Source organism: Thalassophryne amazonica, chromosome 12 (genome assembly GCF_902500255.1).
Source record: "Thalassophryne amazonica chromosome 12, fThaAma1.1, whole genome shotgun sequence".
Classification (NCBI taxonomy): Eukaryota; Metazoa; Chordata; class Actinopteri; order Batrachoidiformes; family Batrachoididae; genus Thalassophryne; species Thalassophryne amazonica.
The window spans coordinates 96112332-96130159 of NC_047114.1; the positions used below are offsets into that span (position 1 = coordinate 96112332).

The 17828-nt window shown below is 41.2% G+C and overlaps 1 protein-coding gene across 1 annotated transcript in view; it reads left to right on the forward strand.

The window, feature by feature from the left end:
* Positions 1 to 16335, forward strand: part of LOC117521114 (activin receptor type-2B-like) — a 36697-nt gene extending 20362 nt beyond the window's left edge. The window contains exons 4-11 of the mRNA XM_034182428.1: positions 2107 to 2258; positions 2492 to 2635; positions 2780 to 2923; positions 7478 to 7626; positions 8366 to 8480; positions 11383 to 11521; positions 11688 to 11818; positions 12946 to 16335. Coding sequence (XP_034038319.1) covers positions 2107 to 2258; positions 2492 to 2635; positions 2780 to 2923; positions 7478 to 7626; positions 8366 to 8480; positions 11383 to 11521; positions 11688 to 11818; positions 12946 to 13140 — 1169 coding nt within the window. The 3' untranslated portion in view covers positions 13141 to 16335. The remainder of the gene's footprint in view (positions 1 to 2106; positions 2259 to 2491; positions 2636 to 2779; positions 2924 to 7477; positions 7627 to 8365; positions 8481 to 11382; positions 11522 to 11687; positions 11819 to 12945) is intronic.
* The last annotated feature ends 1493 nt before the right edge of the window (positions 16336 to 17828 follow it).

The following is a 17828-nucleotide window of genomic DNA, read 5'->3' on the forward strand; positions in this document are numbered from 1 at the left end:
GGTGTCATTACTGCCGACGTGAATTACAATCTTACCAAATTTACGCTTAGCCTTAGCCAGCAGTTTCAAATTTCCTTCAATGTCGCCTGCTCTGGCCCCCGGAAGACAATTGACTATGGTTGCTCGTGTCGCTAACTTCACATTTCTCAAAACAGAGTCGCCAATAACCAGAGTTTGATCCTCGGTGGGTGTGTCGCCGAGTGGGGAAAAACGGTTAGAAATGTGAACGGGTTGGCGGTGTACACGGGGCTTCTGTTTAGGACTACGCTTCCTCCTCACAGTCATCCAGTCGCCCTGCTTTCCCGGCTGCTCGGGATCTGCTGGAAGGGAACTAACGGCGGCTAAGCTACCTTGGTCCGCACCGACTGCAGGGGCCTGGCTAGCTGTAGAATTTTCCACGGTGCGGAGCCGAGTCTCCAATTCGCCCAGCCTGGCCTCCAAAGCTACGAATAAGCTACACTTATTACAAGTACCATTACTGCTAAAGGAGGCCGAGGAATAACTAAACATTTCACACCCAGAGCAGAAAAGTGCAGGAGAGACAGGAGAAGCCGCCATGCTAAATCGGCTAAGAGCTAGTAGCTGCGCTAAGCTAGCGGATTCCTAAAAACACACAAACTGAATAATGTGTAAATAATTTAGAGGTGATTCAGCAGAGGGAGTGCTTTAGTTAAGGTACGTGAAGATTACACTGTGAAACAAATTATCTATTTAACTAGATCAATCTAACTGCGCAGATTAAACAGCTAACAGATACAGCAAAACACCGCTGCTTTTCTCACGATTCTTTTTTTTTTTTTTTTTTTTTTTTACATTTTTACTTCTTGTCACCTATTGGTTCAAGAGCATCACGTGATTTAAAAGGGCACACACTGATTGGCTGTTGGCTCTGCCCATCTCCCGTCTGGAGAACGTACAGCATTTTATCATTTTACATGATTACATCTTGGAATTTCACGTTGGTAAAGATCAAAATTATTGTCCGTGCCACCCAGCTACAGAGTGCTGGAATTCAATGTGTCCTTTCATAAAAGTGATGCGTTAAAGCCGGGTTCTGCACAGCTGGTGGGCCACTGTGTGTGTGTGTGTGTGTGTGTGTGTGTGTGTGTGTGTGTGTGTGTGTGTGTGTGTGTGTGTGTGTGTGTGTGTGTGTGTGTGTGTGTGTGTGTGTGTGTGTGTGTGTGTGTGTGTGTGTGTGTGTGTGTGTGTGTGTGTGTGTGTGTGTGTGTGTGTGTGTGTGTGTGCTCATTCATTTACAGTTTAGTTTTAGATATGCCAGTCAGTCAGCAGCAAAACTTCTTATTGGACATAGAGATTTGAAGATTTCTTTTTGGGGGGTGGCTACAGACTTTAAAGCTATAGAGTCTTTGGGTTTTTTTTTTTTTGTTTTTTTTTGAGATTTAAGTCATGAAAATAATTTTCTTTGGCACCACTCTAATTTTATTCCTTAGCATTTAAATAAGGGATTCATAATATGATTTTGCCAATATGATCAAAATTCATGTTGTCTGGAAACAATTTAGAATTTTAACCCCTGATGGGTAGAAATTCAGACGCCAAGACCTACATTTGGTAGCAATGTCATAGATCACATGGGGGAAGGACACGGTGACTGTCAGTTGGAGTAAAGAAAGGCAGTGTGACATCAGCTGGCTGCTCTCTCAAACAAAATAAACCAAGATGGTGGAAAAACATTGTGAAACAGCTCATTTCTGTATAAATCTGATATGTTTCTAATATATTTTGTATAAGTTAGCGGGAAATAAACACGCCTGTCATCCTTAATCTGCACAATGGTGACAAAGGAAAAGAATATATTTGCAATGGGACACCCCCCCCCCAGATAAATAAATATGTCCCATTCATTAAAATGAGTTGTACTTTTCCAACATGTTACAAAAATAAGACAACATTATACTGCTTGGATTTCTGTACAAACTTAATGTTGTCAGTTTTGTGAATTTGAAAGGCCGTACAGTGAAGTACTGTTCAGTACTCCCCTTTTAATAAGAGTTGCTATTTTAAACAGTGCGCTATTTGAAGAACTATTTATTGGTGTTAAGTCCAGAAGTGACACGCCGTGATGTTTCCATTCCTCCTCGGCAGTGAAAATCCGGCCTCCACCCAGAGTGCCGTCCCTGCTCAGTGTGCTGGTTTACTCTCTGCTGCCTCTCTGTGTGCTGTCGCTGGCTCTGGTTCTGGCCTTGTGGATGTACCGCCACCGCAAACCCCCCTATGGCCATGTAGACATCAGCGAGGTGAGAGAGTCCACACGTCTGACTCATGTTTACAGTATAAAACTGTGACATTGAAGGCAACAAGAACTCGTCATCACAGTGGTTGTTTTTTTTCCCACTCTGCTTTCTGTGATGCGTGTGAGCCGTGGTGTTACATTTTCATTCTCCATGACTCCTGTATTTTTGCTCCTACTTTATTGAAATACAATTACAGATGGTTAATAGTGATTATTTTTGCTTCCTTGTTCATCTAGGACCCTGGACCAACTCCTCCATCCCCTCTGGTGGGTCTGAAACCCCTGCAGCTGCTGGAAATCAAAGCTAGGGGGCGCTTTGGTTGCGTTTGGAAAGCCCAGCTGATGAGTGAATATGTCGCTGTCAAGATCTTCCCTATTCAGGTTAGCGTTGCTCAGTCGTCATTTTATGCTGCTTTGTTGTATCTCATTAAGACAGTTTTTTTTGTTGTTGTTGTTTGTTTGGTTTTGTTTTTTTGGTTGTGTTTTCGAGGCATTGAACGTGACTTCAGCTTATTGTGTGTGCAGGACAAGCAGTCGTGGCAAAACGAACGGGACATATTCATGACTCCCGGAATGCGTCACGAAAACATCTTGCATTATATTGCTGCAGAGAAGCATGGAACCAACCTGGAGGCGGAGCTGTGGCTCATCACCGAGTTCCATGAGAGGGTGAGAGCCTGTTTTCTCTTCCTACCCACGTTTAACTAACACGGCAAAGAAGCTATAAGGCAGGTCAGAGCTCTTCATTAAAGTCTAATAATGGTGGAATTACCATTTTGAACTGAATATAAGATGACCCTGATTATAAGACAACCCTCCTGTTTGAGACAGTTCTGGAATTTTATTCATTTTTTTCAAACAAAATGCTATTACTTGAAAATAATACTTACAAAAGCACAGAGTTCAACAAAGTAGCTGTCCTACCTGAGCTCCATCGATCATCACCTCAGTCAGTCAGTCCATCAGTTCCCCACAAGTGGAGCTTTCTGTGCATGTAAAGGCACTTTGACACTTGCACGATTTTGATTCCCACACTGGCACGCAATCTTGCACTGTGCATAAATTGTACCAGTGCACAAAGAAAACTTTGAAATGTTCAAAATTTCTGGTACGCATTAATTTCATGATACTTGCGTGAACTAGTTGTGAACATTGCGCAACCTATTTGAAAACACTGTGTGTCATTGTGCGCAGGGCATCTGAACGATTATGACAAGATGTTGCGTCAATAATAAACATAACTTTAGAGATATAGTAGCATGTTGTCTGTGGGGATCCATGAGCGCTAGGTTGGGTAGTGTTTATAAAACAGGTAGCTGACATTTTTCAAGGATGATAATAAATTATGCGAAGTTTCTATAATGAGTTGGAATGGCATGCAAGCCCACAATGTTCTTAGGTTTTCATATACATCCTATTACTATTATTATTATTTTATTTTATTATTGCTTATATTTTGTCATTTGATTTTTAAATGGACCACTGTGGAAATACATGTTTTCACATTCATTTATTTTTAATGTATTTACAATTATATCATGTACTTATCTTAAAGCTCCCTGCTGGAATTATCGCCGACAATTTTGTTCCTCCCCTTAACGCTGCGTTTTTTTTGTTGTTGTTGTTTTTTTTTTTAGCTTTTTATGACTGTTGCTCGTTGCCTTTTATTTTGAAAGCGTCAGTCGGGGGCGAGCTTATGCTGCTGCTTCCTGCTGATAGCTGAGTTCACACAGAAAACGACACAAGGATCGAGAAAAGTACAGGCTATGCAATGCACAACAAAACAAAATGCAGAAAGACGCCGAACTTTTGAATGGACATTTTCGGTACAAAGTTCTACAGGATCAGGCCCGGATCCAGACCGGTTTGGACCGATGCAGCTGCATCGGTCAAATTTTTTTTTTTTACGCATCGTTTGTCATCGGTAAAAAAAAAATCTTGAATAATCTCGAATAGCCGAACGTGTCCCCGCGGTGAACACAGCTTTTCAGTGGTTTTCATGTCAACCTATAGTCCGTAAATTATACAGATTTTTCCGAGTTTCAGAGTCATAGGGACGTACAAATAAAGTTGGATATTCAGGGTTTGGTCTGTAATAAACTATTTCTGCAGCGCGGCTCCACTTTGAAACCATGAACCATTGAAGCAATGCTTCGATCCAGTAGCTCGTTGGTTCTTTGATTCACTGCTCTTCAGAAACGGCAAGCCGCTTCTTAACCCCTCGCAAAGCCATTAAAATATCGTCAGTCACTTTTGTGTGGATTAAAGTCACTAACTGGGACTCTTGTCTTGTTGCTGTCAAGAAACGAGAATCGTCCTCCGTTCCGTTCACACAGCTCGAAACGCTGCGCGGCTGAGACAGAGTCCGGTCGGAATTAATAACTACAAAATGAATCGCCGCTTTAAATAAAATGACACCTCTTTCCAAATGTAATACAGACAAGAAACTACAATCGACTAAAACTTTTTTTTTCCTCCCAAAATGAAACGTGCTGTATTTTCTTTTCAAATTACATCCTGAAGTGAAGCACAGCAGCTCTAAGCTCAGCTCAGATATATGGAAACACATTCATGCCAATGTCTGAAAGGAAATGCTTTTGACAAAAACTACAGATTTTGTTTATTCCTATTTATGTCCAGAGATCAAGGATTCACCATGTAGAGTTCATTATGTACAAAGTTTAAGGATCCAGTGACCAAATTCATATTTATTTACTTTAAGACTCAATAAAATGTTCAATTTCAATTCAATTTAATCGGCTTATAAAGTGCCAAATCACAACAAAATCTAAATATGAGGTGTATTAGATAAGAAACCGACACTTTTATTTTATTTTTTTTACTATATGGATTTGAATGACATGGGATTACACCAATCATGCTTGAACCCTCGTGCGCATGCGTGAGTTTTTTCACGCGTGTCGGTGACGTCATTTCCCTGTGGGCAGGCCTTGAGTGAGATGTGGTCCCGCCCTCTTGGCTGAATTCCTTTGTTTCACACGCTGCTCGAGACGGCGCGCGTTGCTTTATCAAACTTTTTTCGGGACCTGTGAGGAATATCCGAGTGGACACTATTCGAAAAATTTAGCTGGTTTTCGGTGAAAAGTTTAATGGCTGATGAGAGATTATGGGGTGTTTCTGTCGCTGTAAGGACTTCCCACGGAGCGGGACGCCAAGCAGCGCTTCCAGGCGCCTTCGTCGGCCTGTTTCGACCTGAAAACATCCTAATTTAAGGCTTAATTCACCCAGGACATCGTGAGAGAACAGAGAAGATTCAGAAGAGGCCGGCATGAGGACTTTATGCAGACATTCCACTGTTTAAGGACATTTTTTATTGAAAGACGTGTGCGCAAATTCGCTGAGTCATTTCCGTGACGACTCGGCGAATCTGTGTGCGCCGCGACAGGAAAAACACCTCCGTGTTGAAAACCATTTGTAAAATTCAGGCGGCTTTTGATGGCTTTCAACAAGTGAGTAACTGAGAAATTGTTTAACAGCTTGGGCATGTTCCAACTTGCCCGTTAAGGTTTCCAACGGAGGTGTTTTTCCTGTCACGACCCCCCGCGGTCCGGTCCGACATGCGACTCTGCCCGCACGTTCTTTCATTACAAAATGTCCGTTAACAATGGAATGTCCGAATAAACTCCTCATGCCGACTTCTTCTGAAAGTTCTCTGACGACTTACTGCATCAACAGAGCCTGAAATGTGAAAGTTTTCAACTTGAAATGGTGAGACGCTGCCGCCTCGGAGCGCAGATCGCCGTCAGGCGCCGTGGACCGTCCTTAAAGCGACACTACCAGACCAAAATCTCTCATCAGCCGTTAAAATTTTTACCGAAAACCAGCTGAATTTATCGAATGGTGTCCACTCAGTTGTGCCTTACAGTTTTGAAAAAATTTTGATCAAACAAAGCAACAGTCTCTGAGCCATTCCTAAACAATGAAAAAAATTGACGAGAGGGTGGGCGACTCCTCACTCAAAGACTGCCCACAGGCGAATGACATAACCGACAGGCGTGAAAAAACTCTCGCATGCCCACGAGGGTTCAAGCATGTCTGATGTAATCACACGTGATTCAAATCCATATGGTTTTTGAAAAAAAATAATAAGGTCGGATACTTTTCTAACAGACCTCGTATACTAAAACAAATACATCACAATTGTACACATATCAAATTGTGGTATGTGTACAACTGTGACATATTTGTTTTAGTACATTTAGTCATGGACATGAATATTGTTATTTTGATATGAAACAGGATAACAAATGACCTGCCAGTGGTTTTATATTTGATTTCATTAGTGTGTTTCAGTTGAAATTTACATTTTCAAATTTATGCAGTGTTCATTTACATTTTCAAATAAAACTGTGCTTTTAAGCGGCTTTTGAATTCATTTTTGGGTTTCACATATACCATGCGATTAATCATGATTAATCACAGAAAGTCATTGAGTTAATGCGATTAAGATTTTTTATGTTTGCCCACCCCTAATATATATATATATATATATATATTTGAGACAAGATTCCAAATGCATTCTCCACCCCACGACGGGCACAAGACAACCTGTAGCTGTAGATAGTTTTTCTGTGATTCTGGGAGCGATGAGAGCATGATTTCATCAGCCAAGTTCTGAGCGCAAATGCGCCATCGGCTACGAAATGATTATTTTATGTAGTGTGGTGTCAAGCAGGACGAAACATGGCGTCAAGTGGGATGCAATGGCAGGACAAATTGCGCAGCAGTGCAGGGATCAAATTTGTGCAAGTGTCAGGGTGCCTTCCGACTTCTTCGATAGGTAAATAAATCCCCCAAAGCAACCTCAGAGATTCCTGAGTTTAAAATTCATTGATTTTGAAAGACTTGAAAAAATATATCTTTAACTGTTTCGATAGTTAGACTGAAAACAGGATCCTCCCACGCTATCACTGTGTACTTGGACCTCAGGAGTTATGTCATAACATGGATTAAATTTGCAGTTTTTGCACACTGATCAGACAAAGCGCAGCGTGGAGTGCCCTGAAATGCTCACATTGTCTGCTAGATGGCGACAAAAACTGCTCAAATGTGTGGCAACGTCTCGATCGTTTATTCTTTTTTCACCTTCAAAGAATGTCCATGCAGATGCAAGAATGATGACATAATGTTCTGCTTAGTAGTGAATAATTAAAACCGGATGATTTTGTGTCATCCTTGGTGCTGTTTTTTTTTTTGGAGCAGGGCTCATTGACAGACCACCTGAAGGGCAACACTGTGACCTGGACTGAGCTGTGTCACATAGCAGAGACCATGTCCCGTGGCCTGGCCTACCTCCACGAGGACATTCCCACCTACAAAGGAGAAGGTCCCAAACCCACTATCGCCCACAGGTAGGGAACAAACCACTGCCATTACGTTTTCTCAGGATACTTTACAAACTATAACTGGATTTGACCTCAGATCAGGTTGGCATTGCCCACTTCTGCTTTTATTGGGATTTAGTGTGACTCTGTTGTGTTTAGTGTACACTGCATTTTATTTACTCCAGGCAATACACAGGTTATAACTTATATTTGTCCATTATAAAGAGTGCAACTTGTACTTGTTCATACAACAAAATGATCTAATCTCGGTTTGAGTCTCCAATGTGAATTTTGTCACACTATAGCTGAAAAGTCGCATCTTTTTTAAGAAAAATCCTTCTCTGTTCCACACCACCATAAAGCTGTGCACGTTTCACAGTTTCTTCAGTCACAGAAGCCTGTAAGTCCTTCAGAGTTCTTTTGGGTGTCTTGGTGTCTTCCCTCACTCGTCTCCTTCTTGCACAGTCAGTTTTTTTATTACTGTCTACCACACTGTTTATGTAAATGAAGTCCAGGACATGTTCAGGAACTTGGAAATGTCTCCATCACCTGACTTGTGTGAAGAAAACAGGCTGTAAAAGTGATTATTTGTATGGAAAAAAACTAATTCCTTAATGGTTAATGTAATATTTTTGTTGAACCCTTTGAATTTTAGCTGGAATTTCAGACTTGGGTCACGGCTTGATGGTATTTTAACTCGATGTACAGAGGAAGAATTTAAAAAAAAAAATGTTTTAATTGTATGATATTGAATTAAAAATTTCAGGGACTTCAAGAGTAAAAATGTGATGCTGAGAGAAGATTTGACTTCAGTTATCGGAGACTTTGGACTGGCTGTGAGATTCGAACCAGGAAAGCCTCCAGGAGATACTCATGGACAGGTATGGGATTGGTTTGTTCACTGAAAATTGTTTTTTTTTTTTTCCCCCAAATGTAATGTGCACTTAACACTCAAACACTGATTGTAAAGAACATACTGATTGAGAATATTTTGTGACATTTTTTGTCAAATCTTTATTTAATCTCAGTATTATTGCACAATTATTTTGTTTGGCAGTGACATAAATCCTTGTATTTTAGTTCAAAATGAGTACAAAACTATTTCATAACATTTAAGCAGCAGAGATCAGTTTGGAGATGGCGTTTTAAATTTGAGATGTCATAAAGAATCTCAAGCTTGTTTTACTTCACTTAAAACAAGCGGTAACCCCTGGTGCTGAAAAATGAAGCCATTGCAGAAGTGCAAAAAACAAACAAACAATCCTACAGTTAATTGAATGAATTGTGTATAATTACAGGTGTGGTCATTTTGAGAGACAGTTTGCATCCAGCTGCTAGCATAGCCAACTAGCTAATGTCAACTAGAAAGTGCTGTATCTTTCTGAGCATTTTGTTACAAATGTCTGAGATAATGTGGCCTTCTTGTGCAGCTAATTGTACTACCGGTGCATGTAAAATGTCTGTGTACCAGTATTTCTATTGAGTGGATTTCGCAGTTAGCACTAATGAGCAGGTGTCAAGAGCCGGGTGATGTTAGCTACAGCAATAGCGCCACAGTTATTGAGGCAATATGCTGGAAAGTTCACATCCAAGCCAGCCACAAAACAAAAATAAATACAAAAATACAAAGATTTTAAAAATGTGCTAATCAAACACATGTACCAAGATAGCCTGTTAGACTTAGCTAGCTTGGTAAAGACAAGATATGTGGGTGTATTCGGGCTTAACTTGTTCCGCCCGAGTTATGTCTGCCTCTCCTGTGCTCCAAATCTTTACCCATTTATGGGTTGGCCAGATTTTAGGCAGAATCGTGCATTGTCAAGATGGTAACATTTGGAACCACCCCATTTGAGCAAAAAAAAAAACCTGCTTTTCAGAAAACGTGGGTGATTTGTGTTGTCTGGTGCTTATAATGGCTTCAAGTAGTTAATGATTTGCTGTATTCTGACTCACGTATCGTGCATTTAAAATTGGACAACAATTTACTGTCGTCTACTGTTTGACTGGTTTCACTGTCATCATTTTTTTTTTAACTACCATATTTTCCTATAAGTTGTGTATGTTTTTTTTTTGTTTGTTTTTTTTCCTCTTTCTTTCTTTGCAAGTTTTGGGGACCCTGCAACTTATACGGGTGTTACTTATATCCTGAAAATCATGCATTTCTTATTGATAATAATAATTATGCTAACTATTTATATTAGACTTTTTCCAAGAATCAAAGCACTAAACAAAATAAACTCCAGCAATAAAAGAATAAATGGCAATAATAAAAAGTACACTACAGCAATGCACAAAAATCCCAAATTAATAACATGATGATGCAGAAAAAAGGTGCAACTTATACGCCATTAAATACAGTGTGTGTGTGTGTGTATATGTATATACGAGGGCTGTCAATAAAGTAACGGTCCTTTTTATTTTTTTCAAAAACTATATGGATTTCATTCATATGTTTTTACGTCAGACATGCTTGAACCCTCGTGCGCATGCGTGAGTTTTTCCACGCCTGTCGGTGACGTCATTCGCCTGTGAGCACTCCTTGTGGGAGGAGTCGTCCAGCCCCTCGTCGGAATTCCTTTGTCTGAGAAGTTGCTGAGAGACTGGCGCGTTGTTTGATCAAAATTTTTTCTAAACCTGTGAGACACATCGAAGTGGACACGGTTCGAAAAATTAAGCTGGTTTCAGTGAAAATTTTAACGGCTGATGAGAGATTTTGAGGTGATTCTGTCGCTTTAAGGACTTCCCACGGTGCGAGACGTCGCTCAGCGCTCTCAGCCGCCGTCGTCAGCCTGTTCAAGCTGAAAACCTCCACATTTCAGGTTCTATTGATCCAGGACGTCGTGAGAGAACAGAGAAGTTTCAGAAGAAGTCGGTTTCAGCATTTTATCCGGATATTCCACTGTTAAAGGAGATTTTTTTAATGAAAGACGTGCGGACGGGTCCGCGCGTCGGGACACAGCCGCCGCGATGCTCCGCCACAGGAAAAACACCTCTGTTGAAAGCCTTAAGGACAAGTTGGAACATGTCCTGCCTGTTAAACAATTTCTCATATACTCACTCCACTGAAAGCCATCAAAAGCCGCCTGGATTTTACAAATGGTTATCAACACGGAGGTGTTTTTCCTGTGCCGCCGCAGCGCGTCGGCTGCGTCCCGACGCGCGGATCCGTCCGCACGTCTTTCATTAAAAAAAATCTCCTTTAACAGTGGAATATCCGGATAAAATGCTGAAACCGACTTCTTCTGAAACTTCTCTGTTCTCTCACGACGTCCTGGATCAGTAGAGCCTGAAATGTGGAGGTTTTCAGCTTGAACAGGCTGACGACGGCGGCTGAGAGCGCTGAGCGACGTCTCGCACCGTGGGAAGCCCTTAAAGCGACAGAATCACCTCAAAATCTCTCATCAGCCGTTAAAATTTTCACTGAAAACCAGCTTAATTTTTCGAACCGTGTCCACTTCGATGTGTCTCACAGGTTTAGAAAAAAGTTTGATCAAACAAAGCGCCAGTCTCTCAGCAACTTCTCAGACAAAGGAATTCCGATGAGGGGCTGGACGACTCCTCCCACAAGGAGTGCTCACAGGCGAATGACGTCATCGACAGGCGTGGAAAAACTCACGCATGCGCACGAGGGTTCAAGCATATCTGACGTAAAAACATATGAATGAAATCCATATAGATTTTGAAAAAAATAAAAAGGACCCTTACTTTATTGACAGCCCTCGTATATATATATATATATATATATATCCCTGTACTCTTGATGTGACTCGACTGTCCTGCCAGGTTGGTACGAGGCGTTATATGGCTCCAGAGGTACTGGAGGGAGCCATCAATTTCCAGCGAGACTCCTTCCTGAGGATAGACATGTACGCCATGGGGCTGGTCCTGTGGGAGCTTGTGTCACGCTGTTCAGATCCTGACGGTGAGTCAAACTCCCCGAATGTAGCTTCTTTCTGTCTGTAGGTTTAATGCGGTTCCATCTACTTCACTGCTTCTGTCATTTTTTCAGAACCCAAACAAATTCTGAAACTCTTGTTCTCTGTTTTTTGCGTCTTTTCCATCCTCCTGCCATTCCTGTTCCTCTTCAGGCACAGTGAGTGAGTATATGCTGCCGTTTGAGGATGAAATAGGCCAACATCCCTCCCTGGAGGATCTGCAGGATGTGGTTGTGCACAAGAAGATGCGTCCAGTCATTAAGGATAGTTGGCTCAAACATCCAGTGAGTGATGGTGGAAGATATTGTTGTGAATGAAGCATATGAACTACACATTTTACATAACCGTGTGAATTACAGCTTTAGTGTCATGCTGAAGTGTTTTTAAAGTGAGAATTTTGCAAATCTCAATGCACAGTGGCAGTGAAATCAAAACAGATGTGTGTTCACGTGAGTACAGAACAAGCAGTCGTGCGTTCACCTGAACAGAGCACGTTAAAAGCAGATGGCCTTTGCACCCTTTGCGTTCAGTTCGGGGAAGCTTAATGCACGCTCAACACGCATCGGAATCCAAGCACAGACAGAAAAACCCCAAATTATCAGGCGTTGGGGTCAGGGTGTGTGATGTCCTGAGCTCAGTGAGTCCAGCATCAATGGAGCAAAGGTGTCTGGGAGTCCAGGGAACTCTTTGGGGGGGGGGGGGAAACAACTCTTCCCAACACCTGCTAAGTGGTGCGCCGCTCAGAAAGTAAAGTTATATTTGCTGATCGATGGCACCCTAAATGAAAGAAAAGCAGACAAATGTAGAATACATGCAAGCAACTAGTGTGGCAGATTGGTGGGTGGTGTCGTTTTGTGAGCTTAATCACAGATCGACACTTGATACTTTCACCATTGATACTTGTTAGGGAGTAAATTAATTGATTAGCCTTTAGGTTGTTTTCTGCAGATATTTGTTAATTTATGGGGAGGGAAGACTTATTATTGTATTTGCCCCCCCCCCCCCAAAAAAAAAAGTTGAATGGTAAAGTAACACTTGATACTTACACCATCAGAACTTCCAGGGGAGTAGAAGAAAGATGTTTATTATCAGTGTACATACATATATACATACATACAGTATCAGTCAAAGGTTTCACATTCAAGTCATTATTAACTCATTAACAGTACATAGTTGAAACTTGATACTTACACTGTTGGTACTCCCAGGGCGGTAGATGAGTTTATTCAAAAGTCAGTGGTATGTTATGTACTTCAAATGTTTCTCATTATTGAAACCTTGTTTTGTTTTTTCTTTTATATGTGCAATTTGTAGCTAATGAAAATGAGACAGATCCAGTAAAATAGAATTTTCCATACAATATGTGGAGTTCCACACCTCCCCTTCCCTAACATCTGTTTTATGGCTGCAGGGACTGTGCCAGATGTGTGAGACCATTGAGGAATGTTGGGACCACGATGCAGAGGCGCGCTTGTCCGCTGGCTGCGTGGAAGAGCGTATTGGTCAGATCTCCAGGACGACCTGCAGCACTACCTCAGACAGTCCCCTCTCCGTTGTGACTTCTCTCACTAATGAGGACCTACCTCCCAAAGAGTCCAGTACCTGAATGGGTGACCGTATCTTTCACCAAGGCTCCTGACTTTTATTTTTCAAATCCAAACTCAGTGGATCACTGTTTTATATATATATATATATATATATATATATATATATATATATATATATATATATATATATATATATATATATAGTATCAGAAAAGAAAACATAAAACAACTAGCAACTTGAATGTGGCTGCTATTTTATCTCAATACTGGTATTATTTAGTTTTTGGTGTTTGAAGTCAGGTCTTACTAACACATCCACCTGCTGTAGTAATGAAGCAGTAATAAGCTATGCGATGGACACATCTCATAACACTCATGTGTCAAATCTTACATGTTGTCATTACCTCATGTATTTATTTGGTGTTAGTCTATTTTAATTACCTCATGTGTTTTCTTTTCTTTTTGTTTTTTAACCCCGTTTGGTCATGAGCGTCTGCAGCCAAGCAAATGAATTTTGCTCCAAAACCTCGGCGAGCTGCACACCTCGGAGGAACTGTTTTGAGACTGTGAGACAAAGTACACTCATTTTCCTCAGGGGTTCTCAGTTCTAAAACGGGCTCCCTCATTTGAATGGTAACGACTGGAGACGGGATGGGAAAGTGGGCGGGGCTTTGGACGTTTTGGGCAAGAACCTTGTCCTTGGGGAACTACCTCTCAGGTATCCAGTAGTCTTCTTCAGAATTTCTGTTAAGTTCAGAGCCAAGCTACCCAACTCGCTATCATGGACTTTATTCCTGGATTTTTATTTTATTCTTGTAGACGTTCGAGGTTTCTCCTTTGCCAGTGGCAGGGACATTGATGGATGCTGTCAGGATGTGCAGTGTTACACATTCTTTATTTTATCTGTGTCTTTGTTGGTGTGAGAGAGGAAAATTTGGAGACTAAGGGTGTACTCTCACTAGGCGATCTGTACTGTGCCTGAGCACGTTTCGCCCCAAACTCCAGTTCGTTTGACTGAGCGACTGCTCCGTACCGAGCTCCATCGCAGTCTGTTTAACTGTGCCTGGGCCCACTTGCAGAGGTGGTCTGGGGTGTGGTTCAGTTGGACTCGGGTGCAGTATGCGCATGGTGTGATCGCTAACTGAGCCAAGGCACCGATCTCAGACATCATATCACTGATGTGACTGTTCCATCTAACATTAAAATTAATATTATTACTACTTCTTGGATAATACAATCCTCAATACATTCAGCAACATTTGGGTTAAAAATGGATCTTGCCTTATTGATGAACGTGAATCTTCTGCAAGCAAATCCATAATATATTTATTTATCTGCTCCCTCCATGAAATTCTTGTCACATGTGCAGCATGTTTAATTTATTGCATATCTTAGTGCTGCTACAAAAAATAAATAAATAAATAAAAATACTCAAAATAAGCGATTGTCAGTAATGTTTCAAACTCCGTTTTTGTAGTTTGGGGAGCCATGTTGCCAGGTCTACAGTTTTCTAGCAGAATTTGGCTGCTTTTGAAGTAATGCAAATTATATGGCTGAGTGTGAGTACTTTTAACTTTTTCTCTTTTTTTTTTTTTTACTTCTGGCATTAGGTAGGCTACAAGTTGGGTTTGTGTGTGTATGTCTGTGTGTGTGCTGGTTTTCACTGGCTGTTTTGCTGCATAGATCTGGCAACCCTGTGTAGCACCCATTCTCTTTCTCAAAACTAAAGCCATGTTTTGATGACGTTATCATGCTTGGGCTCGGTACGTGTACGTGCTTTGTGAGAGTATGCCCTGAATGTTGTGTGATGGAAGGAACACGGCAGGTAGTTGGGTTTATCCTTGCAAGGGTCATCCACACTTGAGTCAGCATCATGTCTTGTCTTTTTATTGCTGTTTTGTTCAATAGATGGGTTTGGACACCAGTCTTGGATACCTCAGTCACTGTACACCATGCAAGGAGAAGCTCAAAACAGTTGCCTTTGTCTCAAATGCAATGCCATAGTTTTCCCACCCCATGAACCCCATACATTGAATGTCTGTTATGCTGCTGTGAATATTCCAGGATACTCAAGGATTTGAAGATGTACATGTGTTCTTTGTTACTACGACACTAACGTGATAACTGTCCGTGGTATTATGTGAGGCTATTATTGCTGTTGTTTGTTTGTTTGTTTGTTTTTTGACCGGGTAAGCTCTCAGCTGCTTACTCCTCCAGACTGACCTCAGATTATCTGACGAGTACCTCAGGCGTTTTGTACGTGTATATCAACTCGTGTTATATGTATTTTAGTGTTTTCGTAGTTGAAATGTTTTTGTTGTTGTTTGGGTCTCTGTCTGTGGAGATTTTTCATTCCCCCCCCCCCCCCCCCCCCCCCAAAAAAAACTTTTTTTAAAGAACTCCAGGATTACCCTGGGTTCTATTTTTAGAAAATTTGAGGTTATGTTTTCACTCAGGGCAAAAAAAAAAAAACCACAAAAACAATTAATTGGTGCAACATTGATTTGGCCCCTCATTGGCAGTTAACATAATCACTTGGTGGATGGCTGTGTCAAGAGCTAGGCTAGGCTAAGCTAAGGCAGCTGTTCCCAAGCTTACAAAATCTGAAAATCGTCCCACCCAAACCTTCAGACACAATATTGAATGACACACAACTCTAAAATGAATTATTTACATACAGATTATGTTAACCTAGGTCAGATAATAAAGAAAAACAATGTAAATCCACTGACTATTAGGTCTTATTATTGGGGTTTGCGTATCTCTCTCTCATTAAACCATCCCATACATACTTAAGATACACAAACTATGAAACACTTCAGGAACAGTACTTTTTATTCTAGAAAGATTCAATGCGATTTGCATCATCTGTTTAATTTACACATTTGTTTTCCATGATAATTTGACATTTGTTACTTTAAAATACATATTTCATGAAAAGCTAGGGGCCTTCATCTGTATTTTAAACCTTGTGGTTTTTACTAGTTGTGTGCTTCACATTGGCACTTCTTCTGCTCGCCTTTTGTTCACCACTGGGGGCAGCACCACATACATTAGCAGAAAGTGCAGTGTGTAGAAGAAGCATAGCATGAATAGCAAAGCCATACTCTCACGCGTGCCCCTAGCTTATGGTTAGCCAACAGTGGACGCGCTCGTTTTGGCCGAAAAAATATACAGTTTCTGTTTATTCTGTGTTAGTACGCGCCCGTGGCCGACATGCTTGATGAATTCCTGCGCAAAAAGTAGTTCCGAAACAATGCTGTATTTGCGATGAGATGTCTATGCATTTTCATGGGTAACAAAAACATAAGGAGTATATTTGGCACAAGAACTTATGTATCTCGTGTGTTTTTACGCCTAAATGATCGTAAGTCAATACTCACGCTTATCCAGCAGCATCTTCTCATGTCAGCAAATTCAGCGCTGGGTCAGGCACAAGTAGTCCGGCGAGCTATCCCACAATGCCAAAATAGCAGGGCCGTGGCTGTTCGCTCGGCGGCCGTGTCCATAACGCTCATTTGGCTATTCGCACGGCAAGACTCTGGTGGCAAAACTTGGAACTACTTGTATAAACAAACATACTGCATTCAAGATGTCATAACTCCTTTAATATTTTTTGATTTTGATGATTTTTTTATTTGGCGGTGGCCACATTTCACTATGCGCACAGCAAAACTCTGGTAATATTTTTGGATTTTGATTTTTTTTTTTTTTTTTTTTGGTCTTGTCCATAATTCTCATTTAAGTATTCGCACGGCAAGACTCTGGTGGCAAAAGACCGACCCTCATTTAATGCAGTATGTTTGTTTATACAAGTAGTTCCAAGTTTTGCCACCAGAGACTTGCCGTGCGAATAGCCAAATGAGAATTACGGACACGGTGGCCGTGCAAATAGCCACTTCCAAATAGCAGAGATGTCGCTCCAATGAGAGCTGCACGCTGAGCAGGGTGGGCAAAGCATAACTTTCCCATTCTGAACCGGTGTGACAGTTTTAACAAACTGTGGGCTGAATGTAACAGGTTCATTTATCAGTTATACCACTATCGGACATTTTGATTTTGTTGTTAGGGTCACAGGCAAAGTTGTCATTCCTGTGATCAGTCTTCTCAACTTTTATGATAGTTTGGAGATGCTGAACTGGTTGTGAAAAAGACTTCACATATTCATGATGTCAAACTTGAGCCATTGATTGTGTGCACCTGTAGTTGTTTTTTAATTAGTATTGATAAATTGTTACACTCTTACTAACTGTTTTAAAAACTAATTTTTTAATATATTTTAAACTAACTTACTCATCTTCGGCAGCTTGCTCCAGTTAAGGGTCACTGGAGCCTAACCCAGCAGTCATAGGGTGTGAGGTGGGGTTCATCCTGGACAGGGCGCCAGGACACTCACACCTGCACGCACACCTACGGACAATTTTACAATCCACCTAACCTACATGTCTTTGGATGTGGGCGGAACCCATGCAACCACAGGGAGAACATACAAACCACACAGAAAGGCCACAGGTGGGAATTGAGCCCATGACCTTCTTGCTGTGATGCAACATCGCGAACCACTAAGTCACCGTGCTGTCCTATATTTTAAACTTTGTTACAAAATTGAGAACAAAGGCATTTTTAGTTATTTTTAAATGATCTCTTGCAGATCACCTGCAGTAGCTTTATGACCACTAGGGGTATGCAGTCCACACCTTGAGAAGCACTGCTCGAAGGTTTATGGCTGACTGCATAACTGGTCATC